The 23527-nt window shown below is 46.4% G+C and overlaps 1 protein-coding gene across 1 annotated transcript in view; it reads left to right on the top strand.

The window, feature by feature from the left end:
• USP10 (ubiquitin specific peptidase 10) overlaps window positions 1-23527 on the top strand; it is a 71361-nt gene that overhangs the window by 21111 nt on the left and 26723 nt on the right. Inside the window, exons 2-4 of the mRNA XM_059153347.1 lie at window positions 10399-10467; window positions 17576-17636; window positions 22195-23238. Of these exons, the coding sequence (XP_059009330.1) occupies window positions 10399-10467; window positions 17576-17636; window positions 22195-23238 (1174 nt within the window). The remainder of the gene's footprint in view (window positions 1-10398; window positions 10468-17575; window positions 17637-22194; window positions 23239-23527) is intronic.

Below are 23527 nucleotides of genomic sequence, written 5' to 3'. Positions count from 1 at the left end.
GTTCACTTCCTGTGGGTAAACTACCTGGAAGTGAAACTGTTGGGTCACATGATGTGTGTTTTCTTTTAGAGGAAGCTGCCAAGTTTCTCCCAAGTGTCTGTGTTGACACCTGCACCAGCAGTCCTGGCATTCCCCTTCTGCTGTGTCCACGCCGGCGCTGGCTGTTGTCAGTCCTGTTGATTTTATGGTGCACCAATTGAAAAGGGAAGAATTTATATGTCTGCAAGAGCAGGAGTCCGCGTTGATGACAGAAGAGTGAATCGGAGCACAGATAGGTGGTTCTCAGTGAAATTTGTTTTTTAAAGAAAGTTGGAGCCCAAAAGAGAGGGGGACGGTAGAGACTGGGAGAGCGCTGGCTTTGCACTGGACACAGCTGATTCGTTTGGTAACAGGGATAGTTGGAGCAGGGATTGAAACCGAGTTTGTCAAAGGTTGACCTGCCCTCCAACTTTTTGATTACATCTGTAGTTCGTTTTATCCTTTTTTTCCCTTCTGCATTTAAAACATGAAAGTGGATTTTTCTTTAGTTTGGGAGACCACATGGTATTTGTGAATGATTTTCCTCTGGGTCAAAATACATGCTCTTAGTAAGTTTTCTGTAAGGCTTAATTCAAATTGTCTTGATTCTGTTTAATTGTTATATTTAAAAATTAAGGGTTATATCTTGGTTATATTTAAAGATTGTATTTAAAAGTGATGGGGTGACTGGGTGGCTCAGTGGGTTAACAAGCCTCTGCCTTTGGCCTAGGTCATGATCTCCGGGTCCTGGGATCAAGCCCCACATCGGGCTTTCTGCTCAGTGGGGAGCCTCTCCCCGACTCCTGCCTCTCTGCCTACTTGTGATATCTCTCTCTTTCTGTCAAATAAATAAATAAATAAAAATTGTGCTTCTTGCTGGAACATCTCTGATATTAAAAATAGGACATATGGGAAGTTTCTTACTTTATTTTATTATTATTTTTTTAAGATTTTATTTTTTTATTTGTCAGAGACAGATGGAGAGAGAGCGAGCGAGCACAGGCAGACAGAGAGGCAGGCAGAGACAGAGGGAGAAGCAGGCTCCTTGGAGCCAGGAGCCTGATGTGGGACTCCATCCCAGGACGCTGGGATCATGACCTGAGCCAAAGGCAGCTGCTTAACCACCTGAGCCACCCCGGCGCCCCATGGGAAGTTTCTTCATGTGGAGGATGGAGAGGCTATCATTTCTTATCCCTAGAACTTTTATTTTCCGTGGGGTTTTCTCTTCATCTTCCTCTTCCTCAGTTCACTTGTTCAGCAAGGCTTTTATTTCAGCACCTACCCTGTGTCAAGTCCATTAACTGCTGGCAGTACAAAGATGAATTTAACTTGGTTCCCGTTCTTTTTAAAACAAACAAAAACCTTTATGGGGACATAATGTATCTGCAGTGAATTTCACCCTTTTAAAGTATATATGAGAATCTTTAACAGATGCGCATACTTGTTTAATCCCTCCACGGTCGGGTATCTTTCAGCCCTTCTTTGGCTCCCAACTTCCTGGTGTGCCCCCTGCAGCCTGTCTTCTTATTCACCCTGGGCCCCAGCAAAGGTGGAACCACTGCTAAAGTTTCTTTATTGGTGTTCTGCTTGTTCTCCTTTTTCTTCTCTTCTTCCCCCACCCCCTTTATTTCCCAGATCAGCACCGAGGTGATTGTAATGAAAACTGAAGTACGCGGACTCTGGAACTTCTACCCAGCGATCCTAGACAACAGGCACTCAGTTCACTCCCTAATAATTTATCAGGTCCTTTTCATGTGATAAAAATTCTAGAGAGCAAGTTATCATAAAATGGGGATTCTTTTGTCTTGCTGTTTAGTGTTAGTTCAGAGCAGAACAAGTTAAAATCTAACTGCTTTTGTGCAAAGTAACTAATGTAGACATAGGGCTGGAAAGTTGGCAAAAAATGGATTTCTTTTAGAAGAATCATGTTTTCTAGTTGGAGATGCATTTGTGGGAACAAGTTTTAGCTCAGAGTATACAGCCAACGCATTAGATCCTGCTTCAGAAGGTGAGAGGCGATCTTTTTTTTTTTTTTTTTTAAGATTTTATTTATTTATTTGACAGATGGAGATCACAAGTAGGCAGAGAGGCAGGCAGAGAGAGAGGAGGAAGCAGGCTTCTCTGAGCGAGGGCCCTATGAGGGGCTGGATCCCAGGACCCTGCGACCTTGACCTGAGCCGAAGGCAGAGGCCTTAACCCACTGAGTCACCCGGGCCCCTGGAGAGGCGATCTTCTGATAGGACTTCAGTAGTCACATAAAATAGACTACATGAAACTAGACACTACATTGTGCTTTCACTTGAATTGTGAGGAGAGTGTACTGCCTGTGGGCGTGGCTTTGTCACACTGTTTGTCCATTCTGTCCCCTTCTCGGGACCCCTCTACTCCAGCTTAGTCCATTAAGGATCAGGCCTTCCTCTACCTCCCTCTTTGTTGGCTTTTGCTGCTTGTAATGCTCACTGCAACTCACATTCCACTCATTCTGCGACAAAACTGTAAATGTTGTAGTGTCCTGAATGCTGTGTCTGTTTTATTCAGTTTCTTATAATCTAGCCTGACTCAGTGTGGCTAGTTGGTGCCCACCCAGTACAAATGGTTAAATCAGTGAAATTCCTGTTGTGCATCGACTGTCCGAACAGTGTCACGTCCACGTGTCCCCACACCACCCACCCCACTTTGCAGAGGTGAAAGTGTGCCGTGACCCACCGATGGTTCAGTAGATGTCAGCGCGCATCAAGGACGCGTGATCAGTCAGGTTGAGTAAAGGGGCCCCTGGAGGGCTCAGCTGGTTAAGCGTCTGCCTTCATTTCAGGTTGTGGTCCTGGGGTCCTGCGATCCAGGCCCCTGCCAGGCTCCCTGCTCAGCGGGGTACCTGCTTCTCCCTCTCCCTCTCTCCCCACTTTGTGTGTGTGTATTTGTGTGTGTGCACGTGCGCGCGCTCTCTGTCTCAAATAATTGTTTTTTAAAAGTTTAGTAAAGAAATGAGTTTTTTTTTGCAAGCACTTTTTTTTTTACTTTATTGAGATATAACTCACATACCATAGAATTCACCCTTTTTTTTTTAAAATACAGAGATGCATTCTTTTTTTTGTTTGTTTTTTAAAGACTTTATTTATCAGAGAGAGAGGGGGAGAGAGCAAGCACAGGCAGACAGAATGGCAGGCAGAGGCAGAGGGAGAAGCAGGCTCCCTGCCCAGCAAGGAGCCCGATATGGGATTTGATCCCAGGATGCTGGGATCATGACCTGAGCCGAAGGCAGCTGCTCAACCAACTGAGCCACCCAGGCGTCCTGAATTCACCCATTTTTAATAAGAGTACATTTTAGTGGTTTTTAGTGCGTTCACAGAGTTGTGCAACCATCACAGTTGTAGAGCATTTCATCACTTCAGAAAGAAACCTCCTGTCCGTTAGCAGTGACTCCCCATTTCCCCGTCCCGGAACCTGTGACGACCACAGTTTACCTTCTGTCTCTAGAGACTGGCTTCCTCTAGACATTCCGCATGAATGGAATGCGACAACTTGGGTCCCTGTCACGTCTGACTTCTTTACTTAGTGTGATGTTTTCCGGCTTTATCCATGTGGTAGAAGGGACTCACCTGGGGACATTTCCAGACCCTGTTTCTTTGTTCCGGTTAGATCCAAGAGACACTTGTGGAGCCGGGGGGCTGGAGGTGGCCGAGGCCAGCACCCTCGGGTCAGAGGCGAAAGTGAGACTTGCCCTCGGAGCAGTGTTGGTCCTGCGTGTTTCCCCGTCTCTCCCAAACTCCCCCTTTTTGGGTTGGGGAATGGAGGAGGCGGAAACTGTGCCTCTCGGGCTCTCGCTGGTGAATCCGGCTTCTGTCCTTGCTTCTGTCCCGAGGCCGGACTTGGGCCTGGACTCCCGCAGTGGCTCTGGAAGCTGGGCTCGCTCGGACGCCTGCCCGCCTCGGAGGCGGAGGGACAGGACGCGCGCAGCCCCGCGTTCACGCATCACTGCCTTGTGTCTCTTCTTGCCGTCCACGGCCGGTCGCTCTCCGGGAGCCCAGTTGGAAGCAGACGGCCGGCCTTGGTGGCGCCTCGCGGATGCGCTCTGTCCTCCGAGCGGGCGCTTTGGCGGTCGCGGAGGTGCGCTGTGCTCGTGCGCCCTCTAGCGCCGCGGGCGCGCCGGTGCCGTTCCTCCCGGCGGCCGGCCGTGGATCTGTGCCGAGCCCCCGCCTGCCGCGGGAACCTGCCTTGGACGAGTGGCCCCTTCGCTTTTCCTGTAGCGTGAGCACGGTGTGTCCACGTTTGCCCAGCCCCTTCCTGGGGCTTACAGAGCCGGACCCCCCTAAGGGCTGAGGCCTCGGGTCTCCGGAAGGCGACACCCAGCGCAGCCGCGACTGTGGGCTGCGTGTCAGGAGTGTCTTGTCTCCATCCTGTGTTGTGGCCTTGCCGCCTTTTCCTGCAGCGCTTTTTGTATCTTTTCAACATACCCTCTCTAGAAAGGATCGGGAAATAATCAAACGTGCAGACAGTGGGAGTTCTAAAGCCTGAGCTGAGTTAGTTGGAAATGTATCCCTGGTAGTGGGCAAGAGCGTCTGCACCTCGCTGGCTCGCCTGCCTCCTGAAGAGAGAAATGCAGAGGCCGAAAGCCCTTGGAGCACTGACCTCGGGCCTTCCGCGTGGGCATCACGGCTGGGAAGGGAGCAAGCCATTTTGCTTTCTTTTTTCTCCTTGTGACTCCACCATTCAGCCCACTCTGGCTCTGGTGGGGGTTGCGGAAAACCTAGAGGGTGTTTTGGGCTTTGCCTTAGGCGGTATCTGCTACGGCTGTTAGAAGAGTAACATTGTAAACGACAACATAAACATTTTGTAATGCAGTTGGGCGGACAGAGGGCCTCCAGGCACCTTTTGTTTCATCCGCTCGGAACCTGTGGACTGAGTGTGGGTCTGGGCTGGGCCCTGCACCCGGCTTTGGAAATGCAAGAAAGAAGACGCTACTGATGCTCCTGCCACGCAGAATCAATTGTCCTGTTTTATCTTTCTGTGCTGTTAAAAGACAAAACAAATTCATGCGGTCAGTGGAGTTTTCTTCTCCACTAAATTATAAATCCTGTGAAATGAGCAGAATCATTTTTATCTTTTTAAAACCAAGACTCCTATAATATTTTTTTCCTTAGAAAGACATTAAAGTACACTTATTAATAATCCTCTAGAGGAAGGAGAATGTTTCACACCCACAGAAAGAGAGGGTAAGGATTTTTCTCACAATTGAGTGTTTTCTGTTTTGGCTGTAAAAAAATCTCTTCATTTGGAAATAATTTCAAATTTACAGAAGTTGCAGAAATAAAAGCAGCACGAAGAGCTCCCTTTTCCTCCTTCCCCCGGGTTGACCAGTTCAGACGAACCCCCTTGGCTTAGCCATTGCCGTGGCTTGACTTTTCTTGTCGCGTGCACGCGTATTCCCAAACTTGAACACACACACGGACACACACTCCTTCCTCCACCCTGTGACACTGGAGAGATTGCGTACCATGATCTTTTACCCCTTTATGCTTTGACACGTTTCCCAAGATGACAGATGTCTTCTTACATGACCGCAGGAGGACAGTTACTGCTTTCATAAGTGTGCACTGGCGCAGTACTTTTTACAGTCTGCTGTCCGTATTCTGATCTTGTCAGTTGAGCTCATAATCTCTTTCATAGCGTTTCCCTCCAGGACGGGGTCCATTCTGGGGTCGCACTGTGTTTACTTGTTGTGTCTCTTTACCTTTTGCCATCTGGGATATTTCCACAGTCTTTCACGACACTAATGTTTTTGAAGAACATGGTCCTGCCCCTCTCTCTTTGGTCATGCTCTTCATTTTGCCAAACACCTAGAAAAATCTGCGATTGAAAATTAGGACGGCTTTTGGAGCAGGAGGTGGTAGAACCTGAGCACGTAGCGGCGGCAGGCGGTGGTCCTGAAGCTCTGCGGCAGGCACTGTGGTGTCCCAGTGCAGTGCGGCTCCAGCCCTCTGTCAGGCGTGTTCAGTTGTGTACTTTCCTGTAAAATGCGGGCCAGCCTGCTCTGTGTCCCAGCACTGGGATTTGCTCTTGCATAAATATTTGGCCTTTATCTTTGTAGTTTTTATCAGAATGTTAAAAAGTTACCTTTTTTCCCCTCCCATTGAATTCATGTAAACTAACTCTCCTAATTGCCTTTCTGGAACAGTGTGGGTAATAAATGGTTATTTGTGGTAATGCTTCCTGTAGTCAGTTTTGAATGATGTAGATGATTTTGTTAAACACTGAAATGATGTCATAGCCTCAGAATTTTTGTGGGATATTCTGTTGAATTGTTCCAAGTGAACATTTGAATGGTTACCAAAGAGGCATTCGTTACTGTGCCTAGAAAGAAATAATTGTTTTGTCGCATGCACTGCGGAGGGTGGAGATCCGCTTTCGGGAAGCTTTCCCTTGCCCGAGTCCCCGGTGCCTTGCGCTCTGCCGATTGTGAGACTCCACTCCCTCCTTACGGTTCCTTATGACATTGGTGTTTCTGGCTGAGCAGCAGTATGTGTGTACAGATTCAGAGGAAGAAGGTCTGGGTCGTTTCTCTGCCATGACCATAAGGAGAATAGCCATTCTGTAGGAAACAGATCCTAGCCTAGCTCCTCAGGGAGGCAAGCACCTTGCACAAATGCTGCTGTCCTTGGTACCAGCTTCCTAGCGGTCCCCTCCATCCTCTCGGTCACACAACTGAAGTGACTGTTGTTTATACAGTGGAGGTGTAGCCGCTCACTTTCAAAGACTCATGCATTTGAGGGGTTGGAAATTCGTCTGACTGTGGCCAGAGGATGTGATTCACGGGTACCTTGGCGGCCCAGCTCACTGACGCATTGAGCCGCCATCCGGCAGCTCCCGTTGCAGTGACAGTCGCTTCCGCTGCCATTTGTTGAGTGCCAGGTGATAGTTTAGCGTCACACAGTTGATAGTTTGCAGTTGCTTATGACGGCTCTTTGGGATTAAATGTTTTCATCAAGTCCTAATCTGTTGTCAGGGAGATCTTGAAATGAACACGGGCACAAATGCAGGGAGCACACTTGTAATGTCTCTGCAAAGTGGGCATCTTTGAAAAGTTGTACAGTCATTTCAGGTTTGTTTGCAGAGACTTTTTATGAGTAATTTTTTGACTGCATAAGGTATTTACATGGTCTGGAACTAAGAATTCTGACCAGAGACACACTAGGAATCTGGTGTGACTGCCCTGCCTCCACTTTGCTTTCCCTTGGCTCTGGCTTTTCTTCCCTTTTGTACCCAGAGTGTGCTCTTTGTTTAACAGTTTCCTGGTGATTTTCTCCCCTCCTGTACTGCAAGCTCTTCCGTGGTTTTCGCCAGTTAGATTTGTGAACAGATGGAAGATACGTATCTGGTAGAGAAATGGGTGGCATGAAGTTGTAACAGAAACACACTTAGGGGCGCCCGGGTGACTCCCGTCGGTTGAGCGTCTGACTCTTGGTGTAGGCCCAGGTCATGATCTCAGGGTCCCAGACTCCCTCAGTGGGGAGTCTGCTTAAGATTCTCTCTTCCTCTGCTCCTGCACTCTATCTAAAATAAGCACATCTTTTTTTTTAAAAAAAGCATTTACAATCTATAGGAAAGTTTTCCTTTTTTAAAAAAAGATTTCATTTCTCCATTTGTCAGAGCGAGAGCGCTCACAAGCACGGGAGCAGCAGGCAGAGGGAGAAGCAGCTTCCCCTCTGAGCAAGGAGCCTGCACTGGGCAGGTCAGGCTGATCTGTTTTCTGTCCTTACCGTTTCGTCATAGAATGTTACATAAATGTAATCATGCCACATGTAGCTTTTGAAGTCAGACTTCTTTCCCTTAGCATGATGCTTTTGAGAGTGAGAGCCACTGAGCAGCATTTCATTTACAGACGTACCACATTGACCTCTGGATGGACATTTGGGTTGTTGTAGTGTTATGAGTAGAGCTGCTGTAAACCTCAGCATGCAGGTGTTTTCCGGGACATAGGTCTTTATTTCTCCTGGGTGAGCGGGTGTGGGGTAACTTGGTAGGAAACTGCCAGACTCTCCCCCAAAGCGGCTGTACCGTTCTGCATCTGTGTGAGCCATGTGGAAAGCTGCAGTCATTCCCTAATCCTCAGCATTTGGTATCGTCGGGAATATTTTCTCCTAATTTATGACTTGTGTTTTCATTTCCTGCTGAGTGAATTTTGAGGTTTTATATCTAGACTTAAGATGTCTCTCTGTAGTGGGGCTGTAAAGGAATGTCAGTCAGCAGTGTCGTTTCTTCACCCCCACCTTCTTCCGCTTCCTTTGCACTGGAATAAACCTTTCCCTTCCAGAGCTCGCAGTTACACCTGACAGCGGTTAATACAGGCTTTCCCCTGGTGTTGGAAATGATGAGAGGGTCTGAGTTCCTTTTGCAGGCGATGATTTCTAAATTGTTTTGGGACTCTGCTTATTTTTACCATTACTGTCAATGCACAGTTACTTTGTGGATTTTTGCAAGTATATGTGAATATTATGTGACGATGTTCTTATTTTTAATATATATTTGTGGTCTGGCTAGCTATTACCAAAGAGCCCTCCGGCAGTATTTTCCCATGAAATATTGGTGCATTGGGGCACGTGGGTGTCTGAGTCATTGAGTGTCTGACTCTTGGTTAGGCTCAGGTCACGATCTCAGGGTCATGAGATTGAGCCCCCATAGGGCTCTGCCCTCCTCGGGGAGCCTGCTCGAGATCCTCTCCCTTCCCCTACCCTCCCCCTCTGCTCCTCCCTCTGCATACTTGCATACTCTAAAATAAGTAAGTAAATAAAAAAAAAACTTAAAAGAAGGATCAGTGCATTCTTTTTTTTTAAGATGTATTTATTAGAGAGCACATGCACACAGGAAGGGGAGAGGGAGACTCCCAAGGAGATTCCTCCCACTGAGCTCGGAGCCCAACATGGGGCTTGATCCTAGGACCCTGAGATCATGACCTGAGCTGAAATCAGGAGTCAGCCACTTAACTGACTGTACGACTAACCAGGCAGCCCTCGGTACAATCTTGCTAATATGCTGTGAGAGTTTGTTGTTATTTATTCACATTTATGATAATAATAGGCATTTCCATTTATATAATATGTGGTTACTGGTTATTTTTGAATCGCATGCTTGTACATTTCGCAGCAAGTCACTCAGCTCCATTAGAGCCAAGGAACCACAACTCTGCTTACCATTTTTCCTTTTTTTTAAAGGTTTATTTATTTGAGAGAGAGTGAGTGAGCAGGTGAGGGGCAGTGGGAGAGGGAGGTCAGGCTCCATCCCAGGACCCTGCCATCAGGACCTGAGCTGAAATCAAGGGTTACTCACTTTAAACAACTGAGCCACCCAGGCACCCTATCTGCTTAGCATTTTTTTTTTTTAAATTTATTTATTTGACAGAGATCACAAATAGGCAGAGGGGGGGGGGGAGCAGGCTCCCCGCTGAGCAGAGAGCCCAATGCAGTACTCAATCGCAGGACCCTGGGATCATGACCTGAGCCGAAGGCAGAGGCTTAATCCACTGAGCCTCCCAGGTGCCCCTGCTTAACCATTTTTATCCCCAGTACTGATCTTTGTGCATGGTGTTAGTAGGCTCTAAATAATTATTGGTTAGATGAATGAATAATTCAGTGAGCGGTTCTCTGTTGTAGAAATCTAGTCATCCTGATTCTTGTCAGTGACTTAGTTTTTAAAGCTCCGGGAGAAAATGAGCCACTGGGCACCTGCCACACTTGCTTCTGCCATTGAACTGGTTGTTTTCCCACGAAGTCAGCGTTCAGAGTTCTGTGAAGGGTTTACAACTAGACCTGTGTCTGTTCAATAATGTGCTTATATATCAGGTTTAAATGAACTTTCAGGATAAAAGTACATGTATATGTACATGTATATGTACATGTATAGCTCGTTCATCAGGATCATCAGCATTTTTCTTTCTTTCTTTCTTTTTTTTTTTTGGATAACTCTGTCTTCCCATGTGAACACTGTGAACCACGTTTTCTGCTTTCCGGTGGTGCGTGTGGCAGAGAACGCTGGCGTGGGGGTAGTGAATGAGTCAGCAGAAAGGCGAACGGGGCACCTGGAGGTGTCTGTGAGCCAGAAAGTTGTCCTTCAGGCAGGACTCTGCTGACAGGTGTGGTGTACAGTGTTTCAAAGTCAGCTTATCGATTTCACAGGGTTCTCTGACAATTTATGAAAAGGTTCAGTAGTATTTTCTTTTATGTAATTGTAAATCTCCATTATGCAGACCTTTGATTTATTTACTTAAAAAAGGGTATTGGGCTTCTGGCCTACACATTTCATAGGATTGGTATAATATGTAGCATTTTCCCTGAAAGTATATAAATTGGATATTTTATGTGATCAGTGACTTTTTTTTTCCTTTTCCAGTATATCTTCGGAGATTTCAGCCCTGATGAATTCAATCAGTTCTTCGTGACTCCTCGCTCTTCGGTTGAGGTAAGACAACGTTTTATTGAGTATGTGTGTAGATAAAATTACTGGTTATGTTTTAGTTTTGATTTTTTTAAAAATTTATGCTTTTGTGATAAACCCACTGTACAGAAATGTATAGAAAAGAAACTAATAGAAATGCCCAAACCCACCACCAGATTTGACTGATAGTGAACTTTTGCTGTGTTTGTACAGCAGAGACGTCACAGACACAGTTGAAGCCTTTGTGTCCCTCTCCCCTCTCGTTCCGCTCCCTCCGCAGAAGGAACAGCTCTGCTGAGTTGGTATTGTTTACTGACTATGGTTTTCACCTTCTACTGCACATAGGGATGTCAGCAGATAGTAACATCGTAATTTTTTATGTGGTTTAAAGGATAAATGGTTTCATATGCAGGGGTTAGGAGTGCCAAACCCGCTTCATTTGAAAATCTGTGTGTAACTTTTGATGCCCCCAGAGCTTAACTACTAATAGCCTATTGGTGATCAGAAGCCTTACTGATCATAAGAACAGTTGATTAGCACATTTTATGTGTTACAAATGTTATGTGGTTATTCTTAGAATATAAGCTGGAGAAAAGAAAATGTTAGGAAAATAATAAGAGGAAATACGTTTATAGTGTTATACTGTATTTATAGAAAAAAATCTGCCTGTGAAGTGGATTGCACATTTGAAACCCATGGTGTCCAGGGTCAAGTGTGCGTTCATTGTTTTGAGGTTTATTTCATACTAACGTATTGTTTGCTCTATCTGTGCTGATACGTTTTGTTTTTTGTTCTTTGATTTTAATTGCTAAGTACCGCTGGTAGAACCGCTCTCAAGAGCTGCCACAGCTCATTTGCCTTGTCTCCTCACAAGGACCATTGCGGTCTTTAGTTGGTACACAGTTACAGAAATGTTGCAGTAAACATATTTTACGTGCCTCTGGGGATTTCTCCAGGCTTTGGCCCTAGGAATGGAACTGGTCAGCGGGGAAGGAGTAAGCATCTGTAGTTCTGCTGGAGACCGCTGCTCTGCTGTCAAAGCGCGTAGCAGGCTGCATCCCCATCAGCAGTGCACAAGCGTTCTCACTGTCTCATTTGAAGAAAACATTCTTGCTGCTTAGTATAGGCATATTTAAAAATGTTGTTAGTCTGATGGATATGAATGGATTCTCATTGTGAACAGTTCTCAGGTGACATAGTTGAGAACTAGTTCATTACTTGCCTGTGCCCATTGACGATACAGATTTCCACTTCTTGAATTAAGCTTGTCTCCCCTGTCCACATTTTTTATTAAGTGGCTTGTCTTTTTCTTGTTACTTATATGATTAGTGGTCTTTGGTTTTGCATGTTACAGGCATCTCGTTCTAGCATGAGGGCTTTTGAACTTCACATATGATGTACTTTTATCTCTTTTGCTGCATAAGGGAAGTACGTTTTTAACTTAAATGTCAAATGCATTGGCTTTTTTTCCTCATGGTTTGTAAATGTCTTTAAGAAATACTTTCTTTGTCTGAGGTAATAAAGACACTGGTTTTCTTCCAAAAGTTTTAAGGTTTTGTTTCCACTGTAGTGTATGGTGCAGTTGGGGTGGATTTTGCTATGTCTGTGAGGTGCGGCCCTGATACGGCTTCTCCCGCGGCGGCCGTGAGTGGTCCCAGCGTCACTTGCTGAGCGCTGGGCCATTAGTTGCAGTGCCCGTGGCCCTCCTGCTTTGTCTCTGTGTCCTTACCACTCGTTTTAATGGTTGCAGCTCTATAATCCATCTTCTGGGAGAGCACATACCCTCTTATACTTATTCAGAAGTGTTTTGATTCTCCTTTTTTTTTTTTTTTTTAAAGATTTTATTTATTTATTTGACAGAGAAAGACACACAGAAGGAGGGGGAGTGGGAGAGGGAGATGGGGCTCGATCCCAGGACCCCAGGATCATGACCTGAGCTGAATGCAGACACCTGACGACTGAGCCCCCCCAGGCGCCCCATCCTCCCTCATCCTTAACTCTTCCTTGAGAATTTATGAACAGCAGGTCAGGTTTCATGAACAATCCTATTGAAATTTCAGTGGGAATTATGTTAAAATTATGGGTTAATTGATAGGAGAATTAAAATCTTTATGATAGTTTTCCTAAGCATGATTTTGGTGTATTTTGGCATTCAAAATACCATACTAAATACTAAATACATACTAAATACTAGTCTCCTTTTATGTCCACTCTTTACGTGAGTAATGGTATCCATCTTAAATTAATAACAGCTTACCTGGACCGTGTGTTCACATTCGCGTTGTAAATGTGAAAACTGTTCAGATTGCATCGAAGAGAAGGGGGCCGGGGGTTGGGGGATGACGAGGAGTAGGTGCGAGCGAATCAAGTACAACTGTACTTGACTTTAATGAGGCCTTAACTGGCCACTTAGATCCCCTAATAAATGTCCATGGTAGGTTTGCACGTGTGTGAAGTGCTTTTGCACGGAGTTCTTTTATTTTTCGAAACTGGAGCAGGAGAGGCTGACTCCTTAGATTAGGAGCCACAAGGCCAGCACTGCGTGTGGCCTTGGCCAGTCCTTCTGCTTTACCTCGGCTTCTGGAACTCTTAAGCTCTTTCTGGAGCTGTGGAGGAAGGATTAGATGACAGCGTGTTGAAAGTGTTAGTTCAGCTGCACAGATGAGTGAAGGATTTATTCGTTTCTCCTGTTTCATTTTAGGAAAAGGGAAGAAATCAAAAAAGACAAAGCTTATATCAGATTTTATTTTAGAAAACGAGTAAAGAGTAAATCCAGTTCCTTGCGATCTCCGTCTGTTTTGTGTTCATTGATGGTAACAGTTAAGATTTTAAGGAATATAAGGATATGAGCCAGGGAACCGGGAAGCTAAATTATACATTGTATTTCCTAAGGCAATAAAATGTATCTGCACATTTTAGATTCTGTAGAATAAGGCTTGAAGTTTAGTGTTTCCTGACCAAAAACAAAAAACAGAAAAAAACACAAAAGTTAATTAGGCAAAATATAACCAGATCCCATATTTCCCAACCATTAGTGTTACCTGAGATTCTACTCTTATATACTCTTCTAATGGTTTGAATTTTAAATCATTTCTGTTGCCTAATTGTGGTAATATACAGGGGCACCTGCCAGGAATAGGACAGTTTGTGCTTTTTATAGTTACGGTTTTAAAAAATTATAAAGCCCAACTTATGTTTTACAAAAGCTTTTTTCAAGTGTGTGCATTTGCATTTCAAGTGTGTGGGTTTGTGAGTGCCTGTTTGCAAGTAAGTGTCAGAATAAAACCTTGGGTTTTCCTGTGATGTGAAAGTGGAAAAGGTACCATATTGAAGTCTGAACAAGCTGGGCTCCTTCATCACTGCTTCGTAAGCAGGCCAGGCAATTTTGGGCAGTTTCCTCCATTGCGTAGTGTGTGCTTGCTTGCTTGCTTGCTTGCTTTTTTTAAGATTTTATTTATGTATTTGACAGACAGATCACAAGCAGGCAGAGAGGCAGGCAGAGAGAAAAGGGGGGAAGCAGGCTCTCTGCTGAGCAGAGAGCCCGATGTGGGGCTCGATTCTAGGACCCTGGGATCATGACCTGAGCCGAAGGCAGAGGCTTAACCCACTGAACCACCCAGGTACCCCGCATTGTGCTTTCTTAAATGAGAAAATGGAGGTTGTCTAGTCATCTCACAGAAATGTTGGGAATCACTAGTGTATGGAGGAGTATATAGTGGATAGCAAACCAAGAGGATAAAGCTGTTGGTGGTAAAGTTACATCGAACTTTTTATTGCAGAAACAGTGACTCTGTCTTATCAGAATTAATTATAGCCAGAAATCTAAGTCTTGCTCATTTTGGGGTATTCTGTGTTTTTGCTTTTGAGTATGCATTGACAGATGTTTCTATCAAAATCACATATGGTCGGTCCTATAACCCGGAAAAAGGAAACTCAGGCTAACTAAGTGACTGGGCCAAGCTATCTTTCTCAGTATTGTAATTATTATAGTTCAGGAGTCTGGAGTGTGCTAATAATATAATCACAGGGGACACAGACTGTTTCACAGGGTAACGTGTGGCTGCATCGGTGGGTGTGGGAGTGATGTTCTCTTCCCCACACTGTGATGTCACTGGCTGGGCCTTTTATCTTGCACTGAACATGACTTCAGCCCTGACCGGCACTGCTCCCGCCCTGTGCTTCTGGCACAAACGAGAACCCCTCCCTGGACTTCATATATTTCTTTGGCTTTGAGGGACTTGAGAAAACATTTTGTCTCTACTTGGGGTCAAGAACTGATAAAACAAAATTTGAGAATCAGCAGGTGTTAAAATGTAGGAACATTCTACCTTTTAGCTGAAGTCCTGGTCCTCTCAGTTGAGTTTTGAACTCTTTAGTTTGCTTGTTTGAAAGCTTGCCTCTGGCCAGATAGGGTGGTCAGAAGTTTAACAGAATTAGAAGAGGGGCGCCTGGGTGGCTCAGTGCGTTGGGCCTCTGCCTTCTACTCAGGTCATGATCTCAGGGTCCTGGGATCAGGCCCAATGGGGAGCCTGCTTCCCTTTCTCACTCTGCCTGCCTCTCTGCCTACTTGTGATTTCTCTCTCTGTCAAATAAATACATAAAAAAATCTTAAAAAAAAAAGAATCGAAGAAATAACCTCAGCTGATTATTATTATTATTATTTTTTAAGATTTTATTTATTTGACAGAGAGAGAGAAATCACAAGTAGGCAGAGAGGCAGGCAGAGAGAGAGAGAAGGGAGGAAGCAGGCTCCCTACGGAGCAGAGAGCCGGATGCGGGGCTTGATCCCAGGACCCTGGGATTATGACCTGAGCCGAAGGCAGAGGCTTTAACCCACTGAGCCACCCAGGCGCCCCATCAGCTGATTTCTTTATGTGATCCTAATAAAAATTTAAAGGTGACATACGTTTTCTAAAGCTGTATTCTAGTTTATAAGCCATTGCGATTTAAAGGTGAATTCTTCCAACTGGAAAAAAAGCTGTTTTAATTTATTGGACAAGCATATTTTGAACCCTAGTCATAATCATGTCATTAGTGTTCAGAAATAAGGAGAGAAAGCTCATTGTTCTTGAGCCTTCCAGAATGCAACATTTGAGGCAACACATCCTTTAACGTGTCACTGAACACGCAAGCCCAGGATCGTGTGGTTCTGCTGTGGGTGCACTGCTGTTCTCGGCGGTTTGTGTCTTCATGGGATTTCATAGGAGAGATTTAAGGTTCATGAGGGTAAGAACAAATAGTGGCAGTGCCAAAAAGACTTTAAAACACACCGTTTAGTTTATGAAATATTATTAGCATATAAGATTGTGTTTACGTTTCCAGTGTACTGGTTTGATCATTCGAACACATTTTGGTTGCAGGTTTACTGCTGTGACGTTAGCTATAGTCTCACATAATTACTCTTTCTTATAGTGGGAACCGTTAAAACCTGGCTTCTTTGCAGGCTTAAAGTTTTTAATAAGGTTTGCTGTCTGTAATCTGCATACTGTGTGTTAGACATCCAGGACGTGCGTATCTGCTGGTGGTGAGTGGTGGAAGTCCTGACCCCGTGGCTCCCCGCTCCCCTGCCTCAGCCTTTGTGGGTGTCAGGCCAGTTGCCATTTTTTTTTTTTTTTTTAAATTTGAGTTTCTGTGTTTTGTTTTTTTGTTAGATTGCAAAAATAAGGGCTATCATACATATTTGTTTAAAATATTACCTTCCGAAACAAAGGGCCCGAGTACTGACTTCACAAGACGGTAGCGCTGTTTTCAGATTAAGTTGATTTTACTGTGCATCTAATATAACTGGATTTCAGTTTTTTACATTGCTCACCTTGAGTTCATTGTGTGAGTTTGATTTTATAATTTTTTATTCTTAGAAGCAGCTATATAGTTAAAGAGGGAACTTTGAGCAATTTTCTGTCATAAATACACATTTACCACAGTCTGGGGGGCATCTTCTAAATGGTGGAGGTTTGTTGAATTAAAGGTGCCAAGTGCCTGCAGAGTAAGGAAGACACATGCACTCCCCTCTTTTGTACCTGAACTCCCTCCCACACTAATTCCTACAGTTGCCTACTAGCTTAGTAACTCTGAGTAAGTTTTGTAAACACAGAAAGAAAATGGCAGTGTTGCCTGGGGTCTCCTGGGGTCCAGAGTCTGTTTTCAGGTCCTGCCTCTGCCACTTAAGACAATTTGTGTAAATGCAGCTTGATTTAAAACAAAAAACAAAAAACAAACAAAAAAAACCCAAGTACTTTTACTGCCTCACAGTTGCATAGATTTCCATCACCAGGGGCAGCGTAGTGTCACTGAGAGCAGGAGAGAAGGCATTCTGCATCCGGGAGTTTGCTAAACTTCCTGAGTGACTGCAGGGGGAGAGGAACCTGACTGGTGTCAGACGCACCTTTTTTGCTCCAAGTGTCTGTGCCCGCAGTGAATGCTGGAGCACTGTGTGAGTGTTGGAGTGGCTTTTGTGCTGCGGGTGCAAGGCCCCTGTGTAGCCCTAGGCTTTGGTGCCTGCAGGGAGATCCCCAGCGCCCCCCAGTGGACAACGTGCAGCTCCCATCCCTGCAAGCCTTTGGTTTTGAACTGCCCTGTGTTTCCTCAGGTTCTTGTCATTCATTCCCTGGGGTACAGAACTTCTTTACTGTGACCATTGAATCGACCTGCTAAGAGTTTATTGGGGAAATCAGCTGAGGACACCCGTGCACAGTTCTCAGGTGGGCACGAGAAGTCTGGCCTGTCCTTCCGGGCGGACGTGCAGTGCCGCAGGGGTGACAGACATGCGGTCACTAGGACTCACCTCTCTTAGTGGCCCAGGGCAAGTGGCTGTGGTATCTGTGGGCATTTTCTAACATCCTATGAAAGGAAAGGCTTACTGTGACATTTTATTGTAGTTGACTTACATGTCCATTGGAATCTTTATTTTCATTTTTTGCCTCATTTTTGGATCTTAAGGACAATTTTAAAAATCATTCCTGTGTTACTTTTTATCTTAAATGAAGGTGATTTAATTTTACTGCCTATGTTATTTTGGTTTAAAAAAAAATGTCTTGAGAATAGTTGAATGGATAAAGAGTTTAATGAAAAAGAATGTGTTGGGTTTGAACATTTTGTTGAGTTAAAATTTGTTTTCCACTTCCCTGCGCAGCTTCCTCCATACAGTGGAACAGTTCTGTGTGGCCCCCAAGATCCCGACGAGCTCCCCGACGGTAAGCTGGTTCTCTCCTTTGTCTCCCCGATGTGCTTTCTGGCCCCGTGTGCTGCGTGGGCCGGCTCTTCGGAAGTCACGGCTTCCTCCTGCTTCATACTTTCCCAGTAAACGTTCCCTGACTGCTTGAGGTTTTCGCTGTAAACTAGCATGTTTGATCTCTGAATCATTTTGATTAAGGAAGTATATTCTGTGCTTCAGACTGTTAGATGTTCCAGGTTTAAGTATGGACATAGTTGTTTGATACTGTTTTTTCTTGACCATTGTCAGTGGCACATGTGTGTCCTTTATAGCCAGTGCCAGTGGCCTTTCTTCTGGTTGTGGAGGCTGCCGCGGGCAGAGCTGGTGATCGTCTGAGAGCGTGCTCTTCGCAGGGCTCAGCCAACAGCTCCGATCTGCTCTGCAGTTTTCATTTCTGTCCCAGTATGTTCCTTAATGTTCTCGGGAAGTCAGAGGACCTTTTTACTTCCTGGTCTGTTACTTTTCTGGTGTCTGTCCCAGATACAGAGCTCATTACTGGGGACAGTGCTCACTGAGATGCAGTGATTTTGTGCGGTTGAGGACTGGCGGCTTGCTTTCGTGCTGCAGAAGGCCGGGGCGTGGGTCCGTCAGAGCTGTGGGGCCTCGTGCTCTGTGTGGATCATTAAAGGCCCTTGCTGGGCTTGGAGAAGCAGCTGGGGACCCTTTGCTTTGAGAGCCAGGGGCCTGGTTTCATTAGCATGGTCAGACCTGTGAACGGGGTTTTCATTATAGTTTAAACATAAACCTGAAGAACCTGTCCAGACTTTTTATGCACAGTACAGCCGGAGACTCGACAGCATCTAATGTCCTTAGCGGTTTGGAGGAAACCGTGATCTGGGAGGCTGAAGAAGAGAGCAGTGCTGGGGGCGACTGGGTGGTTCAGTCAGTTCCGTGTCTGCGTGCAGCTCGGATCATGATCCCGGGGTCCTGGGATCGAGCCCCACTTTGGGCTGCCTGCTCAGTGGGGGCCTGCTTCTCCCTCTCTCTGCTGCTCCCCCTGCTTGTGTGCTCTCGCCCTTTCTCTCTGTCAAATAGATAAATAAATAATGTTTAAAAAAAGAAGAAAAAGAAGGAGCAGTTCTAGTGGTGGCTGAGGATAAGAGTGCAAGGGAGTGAGCTGGAGGGGTGCGGACGTGCCGCCTGGCCGGCCAGCTTGGGAGCCCGTGCTCGCCGCGTCTGCTGCCGTCGGTCCCCGAGTGCTTGGCGCGTAGGAAGCGCGCTGCGGTGGCTCACTCGGCACTTTCCCGTTTGTGTGGCTCCTTTCTCTCTCGTTCGGGTCACGGTCTCACCGACTTCCCAGGGCCCAGGCTGCAGGTTGGAGGCTCCATCAGCTCCTCTCCGTGGCTTCTCCCTCCCTTCCTTACGCCACACCCCTCCTTTTAGGCTGTCTTCTCGGCTTAGCTCCTGCCTCACGGCTCCTCTTCTCCCTGGTCTCTTCTCCCAAGTCCGTCTTTTCATCTGCCGAAACCACAGCTGGGATCCGGCCACCGGCTCACGCTGCCAGCGGCAGGGCAGCTTAAAGGCTCATTTCTCTGGGGCCTTTCCTGTTCTCTCGTGTTTCTGTGACGTTTATTCCTTTCACAGTGCCTGTCCCGCTGGCCGGTAATGAGTCTGCCTCCCTCTTCAGACAGTTGGGCTCTGGGTGGCGGGGATCAGGATTACCCATTTCTCTGTGCTCAGCAGCTACACGCTGTACTTCTGGAATGTTGTAAACCGTCAGTGTGTTTTTGGGTGAATGATTAGGATGATTTGTTCTCCCACCCACCGGGGGGAGCTACAGCGAGAGCCCTTTCAGGGGCTCCTCATCACGGCGTGCCTTTTATAGCTCTGCTTTTTTTAGTCCGATCCTAGAGCTGGAATGGACTCCCCCCACCTCTCTAGCCAGGTCTCCTGCCAGTTCCACGGACTTCCCTGTGGCTTCTGACTGAAATTGTTGCTCTTTCCTATATCTGGAAGCATCCTTTCTGGGAAGCTGTTGAGGCCTTCTCTTGCCCTGCCTCTGCACTGTCAGCTTTGGTCCGAGGTGTGTTTCTGCTCCTCGCTGTCACTCCCGGAGGCAGGGACTTCACCGGACTAATCTCGTACCCTCTGTGATAATAAGCACTCGGCACATAGCTAGGTGCTCTGTTAACTGGAGAAATCAGCCAAGGAAGCCACTTAAGCAGCACTTCCCAGACAGCGATGGGCACATAGTCTCTGGGGGCCCCCAAGCATTGCAGGCCATGTGGCCCATCCAGCACCCTGGGCGCCGCAGGGAGCACGCCTATCAGAATGCTATATTAGGACGGCTTTGTTTTATTTGACCTGGTTTTCCTTCCTCCAGCAACCCCACTGTCTGCGTGGCCTGAGCACTGAGGCCCCATTCACCTGATGCGTCGACTGTGTGTTTCAAGCCTGGGTTTGCAGGCTTTCACCACGCCTTCAGCCCACAGATTGGGCTTCGTGCTGACTCCTCTGCTGTGCGGTGCACATATGTCCATGAAACGTGCTGTGGATGAGAAGAGGGACTGTTCTGGGCAGGACTCTCCGCCTTTCGGTGGTACAGTCAGACCCTCTACGGGGTAGATGTTTTGGAAATAACCATAGCATAATGTTTCCATTAATGTCCTTTCCTGTTCTAGAATATTCTGTGATATGATAAGATAAAGGATTGAAATGTGAAAGGCACTGTGTCTGTTGGAAATAATCAAGATCTTGCACAAGCTGCATGCCACAAAGCATACTAATGTCTGTTCTGATTTCACAGCGTGCACCACTGTCTGCAAAGGGTGCCTCCCCACAGGGAGTGTTCTTCCTTGCATCCACGTCCGTCCGTGGAGTGGCATTGCACCCTCGAAGCATCGTGGGAGAGGTGGTGCCTGAAATCAAACGAACACTTTACTTTTAGGTGTCATAAAAGAGAACATCATTTCTCCTTAGTGATTCTTCTCAAAACAAGGGAAAAAAAGCAGTGCTCAGAGGCGAATGGATTCAGATGTTCATATTGGTGTCTGTGTGACAGTGTACTGTCAGGTGCGGGGGTCATTAGTCCCCCTTTTCCAGGAACTTCTTGTTGTCTGGAAGGTGCAGCCCCACCCCCTGAGGTGTGGTCAAAAAGCCGAGGAAGAATTAGGGGACCGGTGGCATCCCTGTCCCCAGCTGTCTTGCACACGACGGGCCCCTCGGGCTGTTTGTTGAAAGACTGCCAAGATCAAAAGTATTCAGTTATTTGTAGTAGAGCACAGTTCTCTTGGTAGTATGATTTTTTTTTTTTTTTTAAAGATTTTATTTATTTATTTGACAGAGAGAGATCACAAGTAGGCAGAGAGGCAGGCAGAGAGAGAGGAAGGGAAGCAGGCTCCCTGCTGAGCAGAGAGCCCGATGCGGGACTCGATCCCAGCACCCCGAGATCATGACCTGAGCCGAAGGCAGCGGCTTAACCCACTGAGCCACCCAGGCGCCCCGGTAGTATGATTTTATTGATTGGTTTATTTGTTTATTTTGGAATACTTGCCTTGAGAAGTTGGCCTCTTGTGCTAGACTCGGAGACATGTGCAGTTATGCATTCCGGATAAATGAGAAGGCACGTGTCCTTCCCTTAATGTCGGGATTTATAACTGTTTCATCAGATACACGATGACACTGGTGCTTGACGTCTCTTGAAAGATGCAGCTGATTCTACAGCTTAACCTAATTCAGAGATGTGAACTATGAAAAAATGTACATTTTGGAGTGGATGGACTGTATAGATGGTCTGTATTCTTGCTAGCCAGTTGGCGGGAAGTATCAAAGGGTTCCAAAGAAATTTTTTAAAAAGTTTGCAGTCCTAATTGTCCTTTGGTGTTTCTGGAAGTGTGGCCACCATCCTTGGAGTTGGTCTACTAGGAGCTGATTTTGGGCACAGTTTGTGTGTTCACGGGAGGCCATCTGCACGCTGCAGCAAAGGTTGCAGGTAGAGGTCATGGGATGGCGGATTCGAGAGTGCTGCCTCCGAGGAGCACCTCTGCAGAGAGCGTGGGTCCTGGTGTGGTGCAGACTTTCTGAATCACTAAATTACACTAATTAGGGAAGCCATAAATATAGTAATGACTTTAAATCCCTGAGTTAGTTGTCATGGTTTTCTTTTTAAGTTGTCCAAAATACCTGTACCCTACCTAGTCTCAGAAAGTAAGCCAATAAAGTTAGATTTCATTGACGGGTGTTTGTAAACAGGCAGAATATGATTTGCTTTTTATTATAATTTCATTTGAATTTCCACTTTCTACTTTCTACTTTCCACTTTCTTTTTTTTCTTTTACTCCCTTAGCTACCCTGAGAGTGGAAAATGAATATGGGCTTCTGGTTTTTGTAGCTCTAAAATTAAATAAGGTTTTATAGTCACTACTTATTTTTGGCTAATTATTTGTCACAGAAATGAAATGTCATAGCTGTGTTAATTAGAAGACAGCTTTAAGGGTTTAGTTTCAAAAAGGAAATGATTAATTATAGAGACTTTTATAGTTTGCGTAACTGTGCTCTTAACTGATGCTGTATTTACTGATCGTTTTCTTTCTAAACAGGACAAGAATATCAGAGAATTGAGTTTGGTGTTAATGAAGTGATTGAGCCCAGTGGCGCTTTGCCGAGAGCCCCCAGCTACAGTATTTCCAGCACACTGAATCCTCAGGCCCCTGAGTTTATTCTCAGCTGCACAACTTCCAAAAAGACCCCTGATGACCTCGATAAAGAAGCGACCTATGGTGCCGTGGACTGCCAGTACCCAGGCTCTGCTCTTGCCCTGGATGGCAGTTCGGGCGCGGAGGTGGAGGCTTTAGAAAGCGATGGTGTTGCGGGTGGTCTTGGACAAAGGGAGCGTAAAAAGAAGAAAAAACGTCCCCCAGGATATTACAGTTACTTGAAAGATGGTGGTGAGGGTGGTCTTCCCACGGAAGCCCTTGTCAATGGCCACACCAATCCGGCGGTCCCGCACAGCGTAGGCTCAGAGGATGCGGAGTTCGTGGGCGATGTGCCCCTATCAGGGACACCCAGGACTTGTGACAGCCTTCAGGATTCCACGGACTTCGTCAGCGACGCTGTGCCTGGTGGGCCTTTCCCCGGAGCCCTCGATGGCGATGCCAGGACTGCAGGGCAGCAGCCCGAGGGCTGCCATGGGGCTGACTTGGAACAGTCCTGCCTCTCCGTGGAGGCTGGCAGGGACAGCCTGTTGAGGACAGCGGTGGCTCAGCCTTACATGGGAACTCATACTACTGAAAACCTTGGAGTTGCTAATGGACAAATACTTGAATCCTCCGGTGAGGCCTCAGCTGCCAATGGAGTTGAGTTGCACACTGTGGAAAGCACGGACTCGGACCCCACTAAAGCCGAGAGCGCTTCCCCTGCTGCCGACGCCCTGGCCTCTGCGGCGGGCACCGCTCCCGCGAGCCAGCCTAAGTCATGGGCCAGTCTTTTTCATGATTCTAAGCCCTCTTCCTCCTCACCCGTGGCTTCTGTGGAAACTAAGTATTCCCCTCCTGCCACATCTCCCCTGGTCTCTGAAAAACAGATTGAAGTCAAAGAAGGGCTCGTTCCAGTTTCAGAGGATCCCGTAGCCATAAAGATCGCAGGTATAGTTCAAAAGATTGAGGTTGGAAGTGAAGGTGGGAGCAGAGCTCTGCCCCTGTTGAATAAGCTTGAGGCTGTCTGGGCTGAGAAACTGTGTGCTAGATTGTTCCTCAGAGCAGTAGTCGGTGACCAGTGTGTTAAGGGGAATTTCTCGGGAATGTCTGTGCCTTAAATGCTCTCTGTCTGGAAGGAAATGGTGCTTAAGCACAGTGCGGGCAGGTTGGGGGTCCTACCTTCACGTGAAATGAGTGCTCCGTGTCTGTCCCCAGTCCTTCTCTGTTGACAGAGTGC

This window comes from Mustela lutreola, chromosome 16, assembly GCF_030435805.1.
Source record: "Mustela lutreola isolate mMusLut2 chromosome 16, mMusLut2.pri, whole genome shotgun sequence".
In the NCBI taxonomy this organism is placed as follows: Eukaryota; Metazoa; Chordata; class Mammalia; order Carnivora; family Mustelidae; genus Mustela; species Mustela lutreola.
Note: the sequence above shows the minus strand (reverse complement) of the source record. Positions and strands in the feature narration are given on the sequence as shown.